This window comes from Arachis stenosperma, chromosome 1 (genome assembly GCF_014773155.1).
Source record: "Arachis stenosperma cultivar V10309 chromosome 1, arast.V10309.gnm1.PFL2, whole genome shotgun sequence".
Lineage (NCBI taxonomy): Eukaryota > Viridiplantae > Streptophyta > Magnoliopsida > Fabales > Fabaceae > Arachis > Arachis stenosperma.
Window position 1 is genome coordinate 414,995 of NC_080377.1, and position 17,880 is coordinate 432,874.

The 17,880-nt window shown below is 35.1% G+C and overlaps 1 protein-coding gene across 1 annotated transcript; it reads right to left on the reverse strand.

The window, feature by feature from the left end:
* Window positions 1-324: 324 nt before the first annotated feature.
* LOC130968815 (probable disease resistance protein At5g66900) lies at window positions 325-5,533 on the reverse strand. Its single transcript, XM_057894286.1, has 5 exons — window positions 4,648-5,533; window positions 3,207-3,610; window positions 2,572-2,921; window positions 1,663-1,871; window positions 325-1,574 (listed from the first exon to the last, which is right to left on the reverse strand). Exons 1-5 carry the CDS (start codon window positions 5,312-5,314, stop codon window positions 745-747), a joined length of 2,460 nt encoding a protein of 819 aa, XP_057750269.1. The 5' UTR covers window positions 5,315-5,533; the 3' UTR covers window positions 325-744.
* Window positions 5,534-17,880: the final 12,347 nt, after the last annotated feature.

A 17,880-nucleotide genomic window follows, 5' to 3' on the forward strand; every position in this document is an offset into this window, starting at 1 on the left:
TAATTTTTCTAAAAAATAAATAATTTTTTATAAAAGTGAGTATTTAAATTAATCAAATAATATTATTTAAATTAAAAGATTGACTAAAGACTAAAAATTTAAGTACAAGTAATATTTTACTCACTCACAAGTCACAAAAGTATTGACACGTAAACAAATATATTCTCTTAATAAACAGAGTAGAATGCATAAACATGAATGTTTGGTAAGAAAAAAACAATGACAAAACTAAGAAAAGTGACTGTTTTGACACTCCAAATATTTTGAATTTAACGAAACAACTTATGAATTGAAGAAACAAATTTATGACTTCTAAAATATAAAATAAATTAAAAAAAATACACCAACTCTTAATTCTTTGTTGTTGCCATAAATATGGCTGCCAACATGGCAAGAAATACAAATACATAATTTTCTTAATTTCCGTTTAAACTTATAATACAAAAATCAATTACTCCAAAAAATGAGTGCAAATAAACCAGATCATCAACTTGTCCAGATTTTGAAGGGGACAACTTTACTTCACCCTCTCTCTCTCTCTCTCTCTTCCCTCTTTCTCAACCCAAAAAACATTACAATAAAAAAGGATTCTCATTATTTTCCCTCTTTAGTTTCTTGCCGAACCCAATTGTTGTGTTACATTTCTATAACTTAAAGGTTTATGCCTAACCAGATTCATCCAAATCTTGGTAGAATTATGTGCAGCATCCACATTGTTATTATTACATCTCAAATAACATAACTCTAATGGTGTAGCCAATGCAAGTTGATGTCAGCTTGGACCACCTCTATCTTAAGACCATTAAGGGCGGTTTTCAAGTCTTCCCATAATTCCTTGGTCTCTTCATCACATATCACATCCCTTAAGTTACCAAGGTCCATTATTGAGGATGGCAACTCACTTAAATTGGAGCAACCTCTCACATTAAGCTTTCGCAAACTGCATAACTCGCCCACTTTCTCTGGCAAATTACTAATGCTTATGCATTCAGAGATGTCGAGAAGTTTCAAGTTACGAAGCCTGGTGATTGATTCTGGCAACTCTGCTAAACTAGCACATGAACTAACCCTTAATGATTCCAAATTTACCAAGTTTTTTATTCCTTCAGGAAGTTGAGAAAGCTTATGACACTTTGTTATGCTTAGCTTCTTTAAGGACACAATATTGGAGATCCCATTAGGCAGTGCCACCATATTGCAGTAATCAATGTTTATCTCTAATAAACTTGGCAGCATTTCTGAAACTTCTGTAGTGCAATTTTCAAATGCTTCATTCACATTGCACATGAAAAGTGATATCTTCTGCAGATTCTTCAATTGAATTCCAGCCTTGCCAAGGAAAGGAACCGAAACCTTCTCGAATCTGATTCTTTTAAGCTCGGATAGATAACCAAGAAGTTCGGAATTATTTAATTCCATTTGAAAGAAATCATAATTTGATACTATCAGAACCTTTAATTTTCTCATTTTCTTCATGAACATTGGTAAGGTGAACTTTGCAGCTCGAATATTCAACACTAAGGCCTCAACTTCAGATGGCTCCAAGTTGCACCATTCTGTTGCGAATGCTTCGTCTGCGAAAGAGGTTAAACTCAAAATCAGTAATCAATAACACAATAATTTTGCGAATTGTTTGTGCATCAAGAAGAAAGAAGCACAAACCGGTTGATATGGATAGTACACGAGCTTTAATGTGATACTCTTTCTCTGTAGTCCACCATTTTGGAAGGTCATTCCCACCAATGTCGAGAATCAGTTTATTCCTCTCTGCCTCTGGTTTTTGGCTAGTTTGAAGGATTGCAAGCTCACGAAGAAGATCATGCTGCATGACATAGTGGTAGCTATAGTCTACTGTCTCAATCTCAACTTTCCTGATCACATGCATGAACAAATCATTGTTACTATATATTATTTAAAACATATCCATTGATGATTCATTTCTTAATTTATAAATACGCTTAAACGAAATTCTAGATGAATAAACAAACTGGACAACACATACAAGGAAAGGCATCAATTGTATAAGTTTTACTTTTGAATGTTGGATTTCACATTTTACACATGAGTTTTTGAAATTTCTTAAGTTCAAACTTAAGTTGATTGACAAGTTTAGTTTTAACTGTTAAGGGCTAACTCCTAATTCTGTTTCCTAAGCTGTAGACTGGTATTCTTCATGGTTGACGAACTCATGAACGAGGAGAATTGTCAAAGACTAGGGTGCGTGCTTTGTTAATCTTGACAAAATAATGATATATTTATTTTCTTTGGAATTTATGATTAGTAAAACAAAAATATTATGTGCACACTAAAAATCAACTACCAAATCAGCCAATATGTATTTATATACAAATACATGTACTGTTTAACTTTGTTTCAATATGTATTTTGTATTTCAACATGTATTCTATACAAGTGGTTTGGTGGCTGATTTTTGGTGTACACGTAGCATAGTTGTTGTCAAAATTGAATGAAATTGCAAGTTGAGTAAGACATCTGTCTTTTTTAGTCTTGTAATGCAGAAAATTCAACTGTTCTGTTTCCAATATATCTGTGTACGAGTATCCATCATACCTTGTGACAACAATATCAGCCAAATTCCAGTTGACTAGTTTATAAATATTCGCTAATGCACTTGTGTCATCATCGCCATAGAGCTCAGTCCACATATCAACAAGTGCAGCAGCAGGGATCCGTTGGTCTTCGGGGAATAATCCTAGGTCCTGGAAACACTCGATGCCCATAGGATCCAAGAGATCAAAGCATTTTTGGAGACTGTCAAGCACGTCGCTGCTAGAATGAAGAACCGAACCACCTCTCGATAATTCTTTGGCCCTTTCTTGCCAAACCACTCGCTGCTGCTGACTGAGTGATCTGCCATTCACTCTAAGTGCCATAGGAGAGCCGCTGCAGCCTCTCACTATCTGCAAGTTAGTCCGTTTAAATGAAATAAGAAATTTCAACCAAGTGTTTTATAGATCAAGAAGAAATAAGAAATGAAAAAGTGGTGTATGTACAAGAAAATGAGGTATCATGTATGAAAAAACATTTGATTAGCAATTATTTTTCCTCTAAGTCTCAATATAACAATGTAAGAAATTTAAAATAGGTTCTAGAAAGCATTGAACAGAACCCTTAACAACATCATCAGGAACATAGTAGCTATAGAAAGTTTGTATTCTAAATAATACTGGAGCAACAGAAATTACCTCTTTCACGACATCATCAGGAACATCGGAGCTGCTATGATTTAGAGATGCTGAGTGCTGAAATAGCTTTATGGCATCTGCATCTCCAAGGGGTTTCAAGACAATTGGATTTCCGAATCTTCCGATTACGACTCTTGATGTCACTAGAATCTTGTAATCTTGTATATGGAACTCAAACTTATCAACCAGAGATTCTGATCCAGGCCAAACATCATCCAGTACTAACAATATTGGATTTTTTCTAACCAGCTGATTCAGAAGATTTTCTATTTGGTTAAGCATTTCTTCATCGCTTTGAAACTCGAGTGTCTCATAACCAGTGTGCTGAAATAGTTTCTGCACAATGGTGCTCAACTTGGGCTTTCTTCCAAATGTTACAAAGAAGATGTTATCCTTGAATTTATCTAGACAAATGTTACAGGTTTAGTAATTTGAAAACTCAACATCTTATAATGGATATTTTTATATAGAAAACCTATTTCAGACTTTCACAAAAGGGGAGAAAACATTGATAGCTCAAATGTCACAAAAATGTATGCTCCACAGCTCCAGCATGGCAGTGAAATGAAGCAGCAAAGGTTCAAAATAGTAACATTGTTAGCATTAAATGTTTTTGGTTATTTACATATAAGCTCTGGATTTCTTCTAACATATCGGACTTTTTTCGTCTCAAATAGGATTTTCGGTTTTTAAGACGGACATGTGATTTCAACTAAACACATAAGTCTACAACGATGCATTTGCCTTTGATGAGTAAAATATTTTGCTCTTTCCCTTCTTCATCTACCACATAATATCTACAACAAGAAAGTGAGGGAACTAAAAGAGTGGAATAGTACAGCCTTAGACAAAAAATAAGTCCGACACTATAATGTGTGTTGATATATTAAAAATGGATTTATCATAATTTAGATAAGTTGGCTTGTTTTAGCTTAAGATATTTTTTTTACTGTATAATTTTTTTCATACACTAATACAATAATTTTCTTTAAAGCAAATAATAAAAGACAAAAAAAGAAGAGCTTTTTCATTGAAAGTGTAAACTTTTTAAGATTTTTTTATATATTAATAAAAAGTCTTTCTGTTTCCTTAATAATAGCAATTAGACTTTTATTTGCTAAACTAAAATAAAGTTTTTCTACTTATATATAGGTATTATTTACTTTTTAATTAATGAATTTCATTGTCCCTATTAAATCTAAAGCATCTGAATTTCATTGACAAAGGCACAAAGCGACATAATTGAAATCTCAAATACTGTTTGTTAAATGTTACCTTAAACTCCTTTTGTGACTTTTGTTTTTTCCATAAAATTTCTAACTTCTATATTGTAGTAGTACCCATGACATGATATTCATTATTCAATACTTGTATTACTATTTATGCAACTTAGAATATCAGCAATATAGAGTGTAGGATAGTAATCAATAATCATTCATACCCTTAACTTCATCATCCCAGCAAAGCATTTTCGCCAATGTACTCTTCCCGGAACCGCCTGCTCCGGTCACCGTGAGCACCACCGGATGATCACCAATCCGGTCATCCTTCAACTTGAGCTTCAACTGCTTCAACGGAACATCAAACCCAACAATAAACGCAGGGGGTTTAGGAGGTGAACACACACCTCTCAATTCAACTCTCTCATTTCTTGGAACCATTTTACTCAATTTCCCAATCTCAACCTGAATTTCCCTAACCCCACCCTGAATATCTCTAACTCCAACCAGCGCCTCCTTCACATCCCTCGTATTAATTGCTTGCAGCTCCAATTTAAAGAACTCGCAAATCGAATCGTAGAGCTCTTCAAGTTCCTCTTGACGATTCGCTTTACCACAGCAATCCCACCATTGGAGTTTAGAGCACTTGAGAACGAGGTTCTTGCCACTCTCCATCCTCTTGATCAACCTCTCTGTTTCCGATTTCGGCCGATCCAGTTTCGCGTCGATGCCTTCTATCTGTTTGATAAAAGGTGTGAGTGATTTCAATGTTGTCTCCAATTTTTCTAACGAGGGTTTAAACTTATCATTTTTCTCCTTGATTTCTATGACAGTATCTAACAGTGCCTCGATTGCGCCTCCAACAAGAGCGTCTATAACCACAGACATATCCAAAACTCTAAATTCAAACTGAATTCACGGGGAAGATTAAGAAATAGGAAGTTGAACTCAACAGTCTTTTTTTTATATATATATAATTTTTGGAAAGCAAGAAGAGGCACACCACACAGTGCAAGTTGCGTTATAAAATTAACAAGCTAGCTTTAATCAAAGGATGCTTTCTTGAGACGCGGTTAATTTAGAAAGAATCAAATTCTGCCTTCGAATATAGTTCTCACTCGTTTTCGCCAGAATTTTTAATGTGAAAGCTGTATGTACGGCCACCAACTTTCGAATAACAAGCTCAAAGTGGTCCTCAGCAAAATCGTCATTCAAATTCTAATTGCACAAAAAATAGGATTGGCCGACATGAGTCAGTTCTTAACTAATTTTTCGTTAATGATTTGCTCACCTGAGTTGATGACATGGATTATTAATAAGATATGTAATATTATAATTCGGTCACGGATATGCAATAATAAATTCATAAATAACACGTAGTATTTTTTGGTGTCTAAATAACACGTAGTATGATAATATAGATAATAGTACCAATATTATTTGCTCAATGTTAATTTGGCATCAGGTGTGGTGTGGACTGTGGAGAACAAAAATGTAGCAGCGGTAACTTAGGCAATTAATATAATGTACTTGGCATTGGTTACAGAAGGAGTCAAAATTAATTCAATTTTAATTTCACATTCTCTCAAGTACTCTTTTTTCTCTCTGTCTTTTGAAATTCTAGAAATTCGTTTCAAATTGATTTGTTGTGTTTATCATGCGAAAATTTTTAAAATCACAATTCGGTAACGTGTCAAATAATATCACGGTGGATAAGTTATTATTTTTACGAAAATTAAAATATTAAGTAACAATGATTAATTGTTTATTTTAATTAGACAATTTAAAAAATACAGGAATGAAAAAAATAAACGTGAACAAAAGCAAAACAATAAATAACAAACAGTAAATATGAAGACAATAATAGTAAAAATAATAAGATTTAGAGATATTCATTCTTTAAAAAAATAATCTTTATGTTAATTTATTTGAGACATGCAAAAATCAATCACAACATATGTTTATACTTTGTAGGTGTGTAACTTCCTCTGTTCCTCTCTTGATGATAAAAGGAAGAGAAATTGGTATAGAAATACTTAGTTATTTTGTGATTTTATTTTGGAAGTATTGAAACTGTTTTGGATTATTTGATTTTATTGTCATGATTATTGTCTGGCTACATTTATTCACTATTGATCAAATTGCAATGTAGTTGTTACTACTTGCTGTTTGCTTTGTTTTAGCTGCACTTTAATTTTCAGACAAGAGACATCATAGCACATATTCAGGGGAGTTTTAATTTCTGAGGAGAGATTTTTTTGCAAATAAAAAAAGTTATCCTACTCTTATTTTCTTAAATGCTCTTTATTTTAAATATTGTTATCAAGGGAGAAATTGTTGAATTTAGAAAAAAATTTCATTATTTATTTGGTTGATTGCTTAAGAATTGATTCTAATTTATGATATGATTATTTGTGTTATGAAGTTTTAGGATTAGCAATTAATGAAGAGCTGATTTGATTATATTTAGAAAGAATCAACCATCAACAGCCAAAGGATTGCTGGTGCCAAATTGAAAAGGAAATAATCATGACAATTATGAGAAATATGGACAGCAATAGCTAGTATATATAATAAAGCGCTGATTTGATTATGTTTGCAACGGATACTTGTGTAACACCCTATTACTCTAAGTCTTATCTAATGTCGTAAAGTGAAAGATAATAAAGTGTCACAACAATTCTAAAGCTCTTATTATAAAATATATTTTCAAGAATATATATATAACTAGAAGTCCGATAAAAGAAATAAGCTCAAAGTCACATAAAGCGGAATTACAAAATGCAAAACATTCACACATGATAACTAAGGCACTAAGGTAAGATATACAAGATAACAAGGTATATATTAGATATAAGTATATATGTATACAATAACCAAAAGAATACTAGTCGCAGCCCGCAGAGTTTAGGCCGACTAGTAATAAACAGATACATTAGAGTTTTAAAGTAAAAATAGGCTGACATCCTATCTCTCAATATTAATCCTCTAAGGCACAAAATACAATACAAAAGTGAGAGTATAATCTATATCAAAATAAACAAAAAGCCAAAAGCAAGCCATCCTCCACTCTGTCACCATCCATAAACTCATTGAGGTGGGTTGCGACCTGCGTTTGAAAAACAACAACAATATATGGTATGAGAACTGGAGATTTTCAGTATGGTAACAATGTCTAATATGAAAGATACAAGATTTTGGAATGCCAAAGAAAATCCTAGAACTTCACATTAATACAAATATTCAAGCTTAACGAAATATAAACCATAATTAGGGTATTTTAACTTAGAGGATTTCTAACTAAATTAGTCACCGCTGTCCTACGGATATGGTGGTGGCAACAAATGAGGTTGAAGCTGAAGGTGAGAAAGACAATGATGAGGTAGTGGATAAAGATTGTGGAGCTAATGTCAATGATGGAGCTACTGCCAGTGAGGTAAAAGGACAAGCTAATGCGGCAGATAATGAAATCATTGCAAATCAAGTTGAGAAAAATGGTGAAACGGAGAAGCATGATTGTCCCTGGCTTATATACTGTGCAAAGAACACACGGTTAGGTGGGTATCAAATAAAGACTTACAACCCTACTCACACCTATGAAAGAGAGTTTGGCAGCAATATGGTATATCAAAATTGGGTAGTAGAGAAGCTAGAAAAGAGACTGTTGAGTCAGCCATGTTTGACACATGCAGAGGCATGGGATCACATGAAGGTTGATTACAATGTCATACTCAATGACAAAATGTTGTAAAGAGGATTCTGGATGACTAGGAAGAAGTATGTTGGTAACGAGAAGGCGCAATATAGCAAGTTGTGAGACTACCTAAATGAGATACACATGTATTCTTTGTTATGTTATTTCAAAAAGTAACACTTCCTGAGGTTATGCCTAATGCACATCACAGAATCTGCATGAGGCACATTTGGAAGAATTTCACAAATAAATACAAGGACACACAACTTAAGAACGTAGTCTGGACTTGTGCCAAAAGTTCAACATTTGCAGAGTTTAATGAGAACATGCAAAGGCTAAAGAGGATGAACGAGGACGCATGGATTTACCTTGAAAAATTGGATCCAGGATGTTGGACTAAGTCAAAATTCATCCACTGGCGTAAGCTGGACAACATCACTAATAACATAACAGAGGTGTGAAATGTCAAAACAGTGCATTATAGGGGAAAACCTATCCTAACAATGCTAGAGGAGCTCAGATGTTACATTATGCGGAGGATGGCACAACACAAAAAGGCCTTAAGCACGTACACTGGTGTAGTTGCTCATGTACAAAAAAAAACAGATGGAAGCCATTATGAAGGACACGAAGAACTGGACTGCTCAATGGGTTGGCGATGATGCTAGACATGTATTTGAGGTGCAAATGCACACAAAGAAGTTGGGAGTGCACTTGGGTAATAGCACATGTAAATGTAACATGTGGCAACTTACAGGTATAACACTTAAATTTATACATTTTAGTTGTTATTGTGACAAACTGTATATCTAATTGTAGTTAATAATCACTTATAGGTATTTCATGTGTACATGCCATGGCTGCTATTGCTAAAAAGGGAGACAGAACAGACACATATGCGCACAAGTGGCTGAAGATGGATGTTTTTAGAGTAACATATGGTCATTCCATTAGCCATGTCAATAGTGAAGAATATTGGGAGAAGTATGGAGAAATAAGCTCAATCCTTCCCAAGATTAAGAGGCCAATAGGGCGTCCAGTAAACAGAAGGAGACCAAATCCAGTGGAAGATGGATCAAAGGATACTAAGGCAAAAAAGACCTTTAGAGTCACATGTAAAAAATGTGGAGATCCTGATCACAATGCTAAGACCTACAAGGGAGCTTCTAAGGCTGGGACTAATTCTAAAGGAAAAGTCAAGGAAAAATCATTTGCAACACAAGAAGAGATTCAGGTTTCTCAATCGACACTTATAACTCAGATATTCATTATTAACACTTACCTTCTTATACTAAATGTGATATATTGTGCAGCTTGAAATCTGTAATAACATGTTTAAGACTCAGGTTTTTTACAGTAATTAGTTGCTCTGTTATAGGAACCACCATAACATATAATATAATTTATTAGGGACCTATTTAACTTATAGTATAAATTCTAAAGGACCTATTTGTCTTATAACATGCATCATAAAAGGTTTAATTGTCCTAATAAATTTGTTCATGTATGAGATTACTCAGCTTGAGACACCAACAAATGCTGTTGTACCAGATGTTGGAATGAATGTAAATGCTGCAACTGTAAATATGCTTGATAATGTGTTTCACTATTTATTCCTAAACACTAGATACTAATATCTTTCTACCTTGGACTCTCAGTATTGGTAAGGTAGTCTAATTGACAATGAGTTCATATATATCTTATGTTAGAATACTCATAATTGTTTACAATTCTATTAGGGAAGACAGCCTCAACCTCAGCGTCAGCAACATTTTAGACGTCCAAAGCAGACAATAATTAGATCCAAGAGTCAGGAGAGTGTGAATGCTGAAACAATGGCAACTGCAAGTAGTGGCACAACTTTCAAAATGTTCAAATTCATTTCAACTCCCGGACTAAACCTCTCTAAGAAGAAATGATGCTTTCTTGAAATTTATTGTGAAAGGGACAAGACATTGTTTGTTATTTTAAAGAAAATAGACCTCCACTTTTAATACTTTTCATGTTACCACTTTACATCAGTGTGTGTAGAAGAAAATAGACCTTGTTAACATTTTGATACTACTTATGTGCATATTTTATGTTGATGCTACTTTATGTTAACATTTTGATACATGATATTTGCATATTCTGGTTTGAATTATATACTATATTTTGTAATATCTACTTAGCCAAATTACTTACATGCATACTCTGATTTTGGAAATCTCTAATGTCCATTTAGCTAAAATGAGCAATTCCAATACAATATTTTCTCAACAAACATACAATGCTAATTGCTTAAATAACCACCACATAGATACAAAACAAAATCACAACTACAAGTGCACTTATTATTACACTACTAAACAACCTAAAACACTATTTTTCTTGAGTTTTGAACTATGTTCAATCTTATTTATTAACATCTCCTCCAATTGTTTCACTCTCTCCTCCAAGCTATAATTCAAATTTGCACTAAATTCTTCACCCACACATGTCTCCAGAAAGGCCAATCTACTGCTTTCAACTACATCATCTACCAGATATCCAAAAATTTCATCAAACCATACAAAAAATCACAATAATCTTGCTTTTCCTACAATCAGAATAACAAAACAAAAATCATAACATTAGTCTTAGTCCCCGATGATCAAAACTATAGCACCACAAAAATCCACCACTCTAAAGTACCTTAAAGTGAGGACAGCCAAAGAATAACCTATTCGGGTTCTCTGCTGTGCGAAACCTGGATATTACGGCATATGTTCTGCACTTGCACTTAAGATGTTCTACTCTTCTAAGTTGCCCTCTTAGAAAGCCAGTCGAACCGCTGTCAACACTGAAGACATCATCGATAGTTCTCCAACCATGTCTCCAACTTGCAACTGACGTGCTGCCTCAACTCGCCATCACCTTCTTCAAAGCCAAAAACTCTTTCTCACATACTAAGATACATTGATTGAAGACAAAGAAATAAGGGTTAAAGACAAAGACCTAATTTTATGTTGATCCCCTTTTGAAACGGCGACATATTGCGCTTCTCACAACGCTGCCATTTTATAACACTTCCATGAGAAAGTTTGAGGACTAATCTGTCCCACTCAAAACGACGTCGTTTGAAGAAGCACTTAAACGACGTCATTTTGGCCACTTGTGCAAGGACCAACGTGTCTTGGAAGCGACACATAGCCTTTGACCTGACACGTCACAGTGATCACCTCTACATAGGAGAGAGTGTTCAGTTTACCGGCTAAACCTGTACCAGGGACGTATATAGCATATATCTAATTATTTTGGGGACCAAAGACTTAGTTAATTTTTGTAGAGGACAAATCTATCAGACGGATAAATCCTTAAGGACCTATTTGAAGTATTACTCATAATTATGATAATAGTAAACCTTCACTACATTAGATTTTTAAAGTGAAGTTGCTAAGTGGGATAAGTGATCGTGTACAAAAGTAAAAAGAAAAAAAAATCTAAATCATATTGATGAGTTTGGAAAACTCTAATTTAATTTGATGATGAACAAACATTATTAAAAACAATTAATTACAAAATTATTAATTTGATCTTAATTCATACTTGCTTAATTAATAATTTTGTTGTGCAGATTTTTGTTGGGCCGAAAATAAAGGAAATCTACAGCAAGCCCAGTTTGATTAAAAATTATTCAACATTCATACAAATGGTTTTAATCATTGAGGTTGAATTGGTTTGGGCCAAACTTAAATATGCAAGCCCAAACCTATTGTTGGTGTACAACCAACTTGTTTGGTCCAAAACAAAAAAAGGGGGGAGATGGGACACAATATTGCTTTATTTATTTAATCAAAAACCCATTCCCTTGATCATGGTTGCATACTCCAACGGATATCACTTTTATTCCTTGATGGAATTCAAATTTTATTAAATGGAGTTATTGCAGACCTTGGAACAATGAGAGAGAACTTGACTTTGATTTGATGGGAATCATTATGATTAATGCTACACGCTAACCCACTAGGGAAGTAAAAGCAACCCTTCAATTTGTTACATTTCATTTAATTGCTTTTACTCTAATTTCACATTCTCTCTCATCTCTTTCTTCTTCTTTCTTCGGTCATTAACCAGGAAGCCATGGAAGCTACTTGGAGCTACTGAAAGGAAAGGAAAGCAAGCCTAAAGACCATCGAATTGATGGCACGAAAAAGAAAAAGAAAAGTATGCTGTGGCTGAGATTATCACCTAATCTGGTAAGATTTGGTGAGGTAATCTCGGATCCTTCATACTCAAAAAGAAGGATGAAGATTCGGCCAGCAAGGAAGATCTTTGGAGGCATGGCTTGTCTTTGATTCTGCTCAACCACCACAGGAAGTAGCTAGAGTGGCGAAGTGATGGTTGAGACAGAGATTGAAGCAGATGAAGTCATCATCATCATGAAGCATCAAGGGCCAGAAATTCATCTTGGAGAGAAAGCCAAGGATGGAGCGCTCGGATTGATGAAGAGTGATGACCAAGGAAGGACTAGAGGTATTTGCATGTTGGTTTTTGCATGAGTTACCTCTTCTCTCTGTGTGGGCGAACCGGTTTTGTTGTGAAGGAAAAGAAGCTGAGCTCGGGTTTGTGTTTCAACTGTGAAGGCTTCACTTCTCTATAAAAGAGGTGAACAGTCATGGTTTGATTCAAGGAGAAAATTTAAAAGTGCAAGGCACAGAGTTCTCAGAGCTACCTAAGCTAGCAGTTCTTCTTCTCCTTCAATGTTTTCTGTTTAGTATTTTTCTGTTTAATTTTGTCATGTCTTGAGTCTCATGGAAAAAGGCAAACAGTGAGGTTTGTATGAAAAAGCCATAGAGCGGAAAAAGGCAGAGAGTGCAAAATTAAAAGAAAAAACCATAGATGTCTTAGAGTTCCTTTGTACATCTGTGTTGTGTTTCATGATTCTGTGGGAATCCCCTTGTAAGTTGGGTTAGCACTTTACAAGTTGTAATCTGGATGATTATAGTGAAATTCCATCATTGTTCTGATGGAGACTGGATGTAGGCTGCACTGCACTTAGCAGCTGAACCAGGATATATCTGTGTGTTATCTTCTCTCTCTTCCTACTTCAATTCTGTTTTTACTGTTCAGATGAAAAATAAAAAATGTCTCGTGTCAAGTGACAAGACAAAATGAAAATGTCTCGTGGCTAGGGACGAGCAAAAAAAAAAAAAAAAACAGAAAAGCTTCCTCTAAGTCCAACAAGTGTCAGCAAGCAAAAAGGGGGCTAAGATTCAACCCCCCTTCTCTTAGCCACTAAAACCATCAATTGGTATCAGAACTTGGTCTCAAAGAGATCAAGATTTGCAGCTTAGAGTAAAGATCCTCATGGCGGAAAACAGTGGCACAAATGTGGTGTCCTATAATCTGACCGAAGGACAATCAAGCAACAGACCTCCTCTTTTCAGTGGGAAAAATTATACCTATTGGAAGGAGAGGATGAAGATATTTGTACAAGCTGTAGATTACAGACTTTGGAAGATTATCCTAGAAGGACCTCAATTTCCAACTACCACAAATGCTGAAGGAGTGGTCACCCTCAAATCAGAAGCAAGATGGACCGAGGAAGATAGGAAGAAGGTAGAGTTAAATGCCAAGGCAGTAAACCTACTCAACTGTGCTGTCAGCTTTGAGGAGTACCGACGGGTATCACGATGCACAATAGCAAAGAAAATCTGGGACAAGCTATAAATCACTCATGAAGGAACCACCATTTTAAAGAAGACTCGAACAGACATGTTGAACAGAGAATATGAAATGTTTACAATGAAGGAAGGAGAGTCCATTGATGAACTGTTCAAACGGTTCAACACTATCATTGTTGGCTTAGAAGTTCTGGGAATTTCACACTCTGAATCTGTGCTAGTGAGAAGAGTGTTGAGGTGTCTTACAAAAGAGTGGGAAACAAAAGCCTTAATTATTTCTGAGAGTAGTAGCTTAGATTCCATGACACTTGATGATTTGAGAGGAAATCTACTTGCTTTTGAAAACTCCTATTTGAAAAAAGATTCAAAAAGGAAAGGAATTGCCTTTTCTTCTGTGACTAACCCTCTGGATGATGAATCAAGTGATAACTCTTCTGAAAATGAGTTTGTGTTGTTTGCAAAAAAAAAATTCAGGAAAATGATGAAACTCAAAGGCAAAGGCAGCAGCTCAAGAAGGATGAAGAAAGATCTTAGCAAGGTAATCTGTTACAATTGCAAGGAAATGGGGCATTTTAAATCTGATTGTCCCAAGTTAAAGAAGGAAGAAAAGCCGAAAAAGGGAAAGAAGAAGGGACTGATGGCTTCATGGGAAGATTTGAAAAATGACTCAGATGGTGATGATGAAGAATCTGAGACTAAGTCACAGCCTTGTCTCATGGCAAATGAGGTAGATCAGGTATTCTTTCAAAACCCTGACACTGAAAACCTTCATCTTATAATAGATCACCTATCTGAAAAAATAAGATGTTTTCTAACTGAGAATCAAGATCTTGAACAACAAAATATCATTCTCAAAGCTGAAAATGATTTTCTCAAAGAAAAACTAAGAGAGGTCGAAACTGCTTGTGATCTTGTGGAAGAGAATAAGCAGTTAAAAGCCCAAGTTAGAAGCTGTGAAAGTGACCATTCTGTCCTTGCATATGTAAATTGTTTTAAGCAAAATGAAGAGTTGCTTAAAGAGGTTAAAAGACTTAAGGAAGACTTAGCCAAGTTCACCCAAAGTTCTGAAAATTTGAATCAAATCTTGGCTAGTCAAAAACCTCTTTATGATAAAGCTGGGTTGGGTTTTTATAAATCTGAAAAATCACATTTTGAAAACATTGCTTCATCTTCAAATGATACAAAGTATCAAGACCCAACTTACTTTAACAAAACAGCAACTCCAAGATTTTGTAGGCTATGCAATCGAAGTGAACACTTTCCTATTCAATGTTTCTTTGGTGAAAGAATGATTGGTGATAAAGTTTGTAAAGTTGTTTTTTATTACAATGATTTGGGACATAAGAGATGGTTTAACGTGAAAGGATCCAAGAAAATTCGGATACCTAAGGTCACTTGAGCTTATTGTGTAGGTATGCCTAGCATCCAAGAAGAAAGAAAATATGTGGTACATGGATAGCGGATGCTCTAGGCATATGACCGGGAAGACAACCTTCTTCATAAAGCTTGATGAATATGATGGAGGATTTGTCACTTTCGGTGATGATGCAAAAGGAAAAATAGTGGCTGTTGGGAAAGTGGGTAAAAATCTCTCATCTTGTATAAATGATGTCCTTCTTGTACATGGCTTCAAACATAACTTGCTTAGTGTTAGTCAATCGTATGATTTGGGTTTTGAAGTTATTTTTAAGAAGCTTGTTTGCCTAGTTGTTTGTGAGAAAACTGGGGATATTCTTTTTGAAGCTAAAAGATGCAATAATGTGTATGGATTAACTCTTGAGGATTTAAAGGAACAAAATGTAACATGCTTTACCTCTCTTGAATCTGAAAAATGGCTTTGGCATAGAAAGTTGGGTCATGCTAGCATGTACCAAATTTCTAAGCTAGTCAAAAAGAATTTGGTTAGAAGAATTCCAAACATCAAGTTTGATAAGGATCTTACTTGTGATGCTTGCCAATTGGGCAAACAAGTAAAATCCTCTTTTAAATCAAAAGATGGAATCTCAACCAAAAGGCCATTGGAAATATTACATATTGATCTTTTTGGTCCTACTAGAACTCAAAGTTTAGGAGGTAAACACTATGGTCTTGTGGTGGTAGATGATTACTCTAGATTTGGTTGGGTACTTTTCCTTGCTCATAAGAATGATGCATTTTATGCCTTCTCCACTCTTTGTAAGAAAATTCAAAATGAAAAGGATTTGAAAATTGCCCATTTGAGAAGTGATCACGGAAGAGAATTTGAAAATCAAGACTTTGAAAAATTCTGTGATGACTTAGGGATTTCTCATAATTTTTCATGCCCTAGAACCCCCCAACAAAATGGGGTGGTTGAAAGAAGGAATCGAAGCCTTCAAGAAATGACTAGGGCCATGCTATGTGAGAATGAAATTCCCAAATTTTTATAGGCTGAAGCTGTGAACACAGTATGTTATATTTTGAATAGAACAATCATTAGAAAAGGGTTAAAGAAAACTCCTTATGAGCTATGGAAAGGAACCCCTCCAAATCTTAAGTACTTTCATGTTTTTGGATATAAATGCTTTGTACTTAACAATAAGGAAAACCTTGGAAAATTTGATCCAAAATCCTATGAAGGAATGTTTGTTGGATATTCCACCACAAGCAAGGCCTATAGAGTTTATCTCAAAGAGCATAGAACCATAGAGGAATCCATACATGTTACCTTTTGTGATTCTAACTTAATTCCCAGTATTGTAAAGGATAATGATTCAGATTGTGAAGAGGATGAAACAAGTAAAGAAAATTCCAAAACTGTGGAAAATGAAGAATCTGTCAGCCCTGTTTTATCTCGTCAGATTGAAGGAGAAACTTCCATTTTGTCTCCTAAGCAGACACAAGAAACTGAAACAGTGAGACCACCAGAAGTTCATCAAAGCTCAACACCTGTCCGAAAGCCTAGAGAATGGAAGTCCATGAGGGGTTATCCTCATGATTTCATCATTGGTGATCCCTCTCAAGGTGTAACCACAAGATCCTCCACCAAAAGGCAAACCGAACCTAGCAACTTTTCTCTCTTGTCACAAATGGAGCCCAACAATGTCAAACAAGCTCTTGAAGACCCATCATGGGTCAAGGCCATGCAAGAGGAGCTTTCTCAATTTGACAAGAATAAGGTTTGGACTTTAGTACCTCATCCCGATGGTAAGAAGGTAACGGGTACTAAGTGGGTATTCAAAAATAAACTTGGTGAGGAAGGACAAGTTGTTCGTAACAAGGCTAGATTAGTGGCCCAAGGTTACGATCAAGAAGAGGGAATAGATTTTGATGAGTCTTTTGCTCCGGTAGCTAGAATGGAAGCAATTAGGTTGCTTCTTGCCTATGCTGCCTATAAAGGTTTCAAAATGTTTCAAATGGATGTTAAATGTGCTTTCCTTAATGGCTTTATTAATAGAGAAGTGTATGTGGCTCAACCCCCCGGTTTTGAACATAAAGATTTTCCTAATCATGTGTTTAAACTTTCAAAGGCTCTTTATGGCCTTAGACAAGCTCCAAGAGCTTGGTATGAAAGGCTTAGTGCCTTCTTGTTAGAAAATCATTTTCAAAGGGGAACCACCGACACTACTTTGTTCATTAAAGTTTCTAATGATGACATCCTTCTTGTTCAAGTTTATGTGGATGATATTGTGTTTGGATCAGCCAATGGGACCTTGTGTGAAGAGTTTGGAAAACTCATGACTAGTGAGTTTGAAATGAGTTTAATGGGAGAGCTAACTTTCTTTCTTGGCCTCCAAATTAAACAAACTCCTAGTGGTACTTTTATTCACCAAGGCAAGTATGCAAAAGAATTGATAAAGAAATTTGGCTTAGAGAATTCCAAACTAATGGGAACACCAATGCATCCTAATACTAAACTTGAAAAGAATGATGATGGCCTAGATGTGGATGAGACACGGTATAGAGGAATGATTGGTTCACTAATGTATCTTACATCCTCTAGACCAGATATTGTTCAAAGTGTGGGTGTATGTTCAAGATTTCAATCTCACCCAAAAGAATCCCATTTAACGGCTGTTAAACGCATCATTAGGTACATTAAGGGAACATGTGATTATGGCTTGTGGTATCCAAAATCTGATGATTTTTGTGCAGTA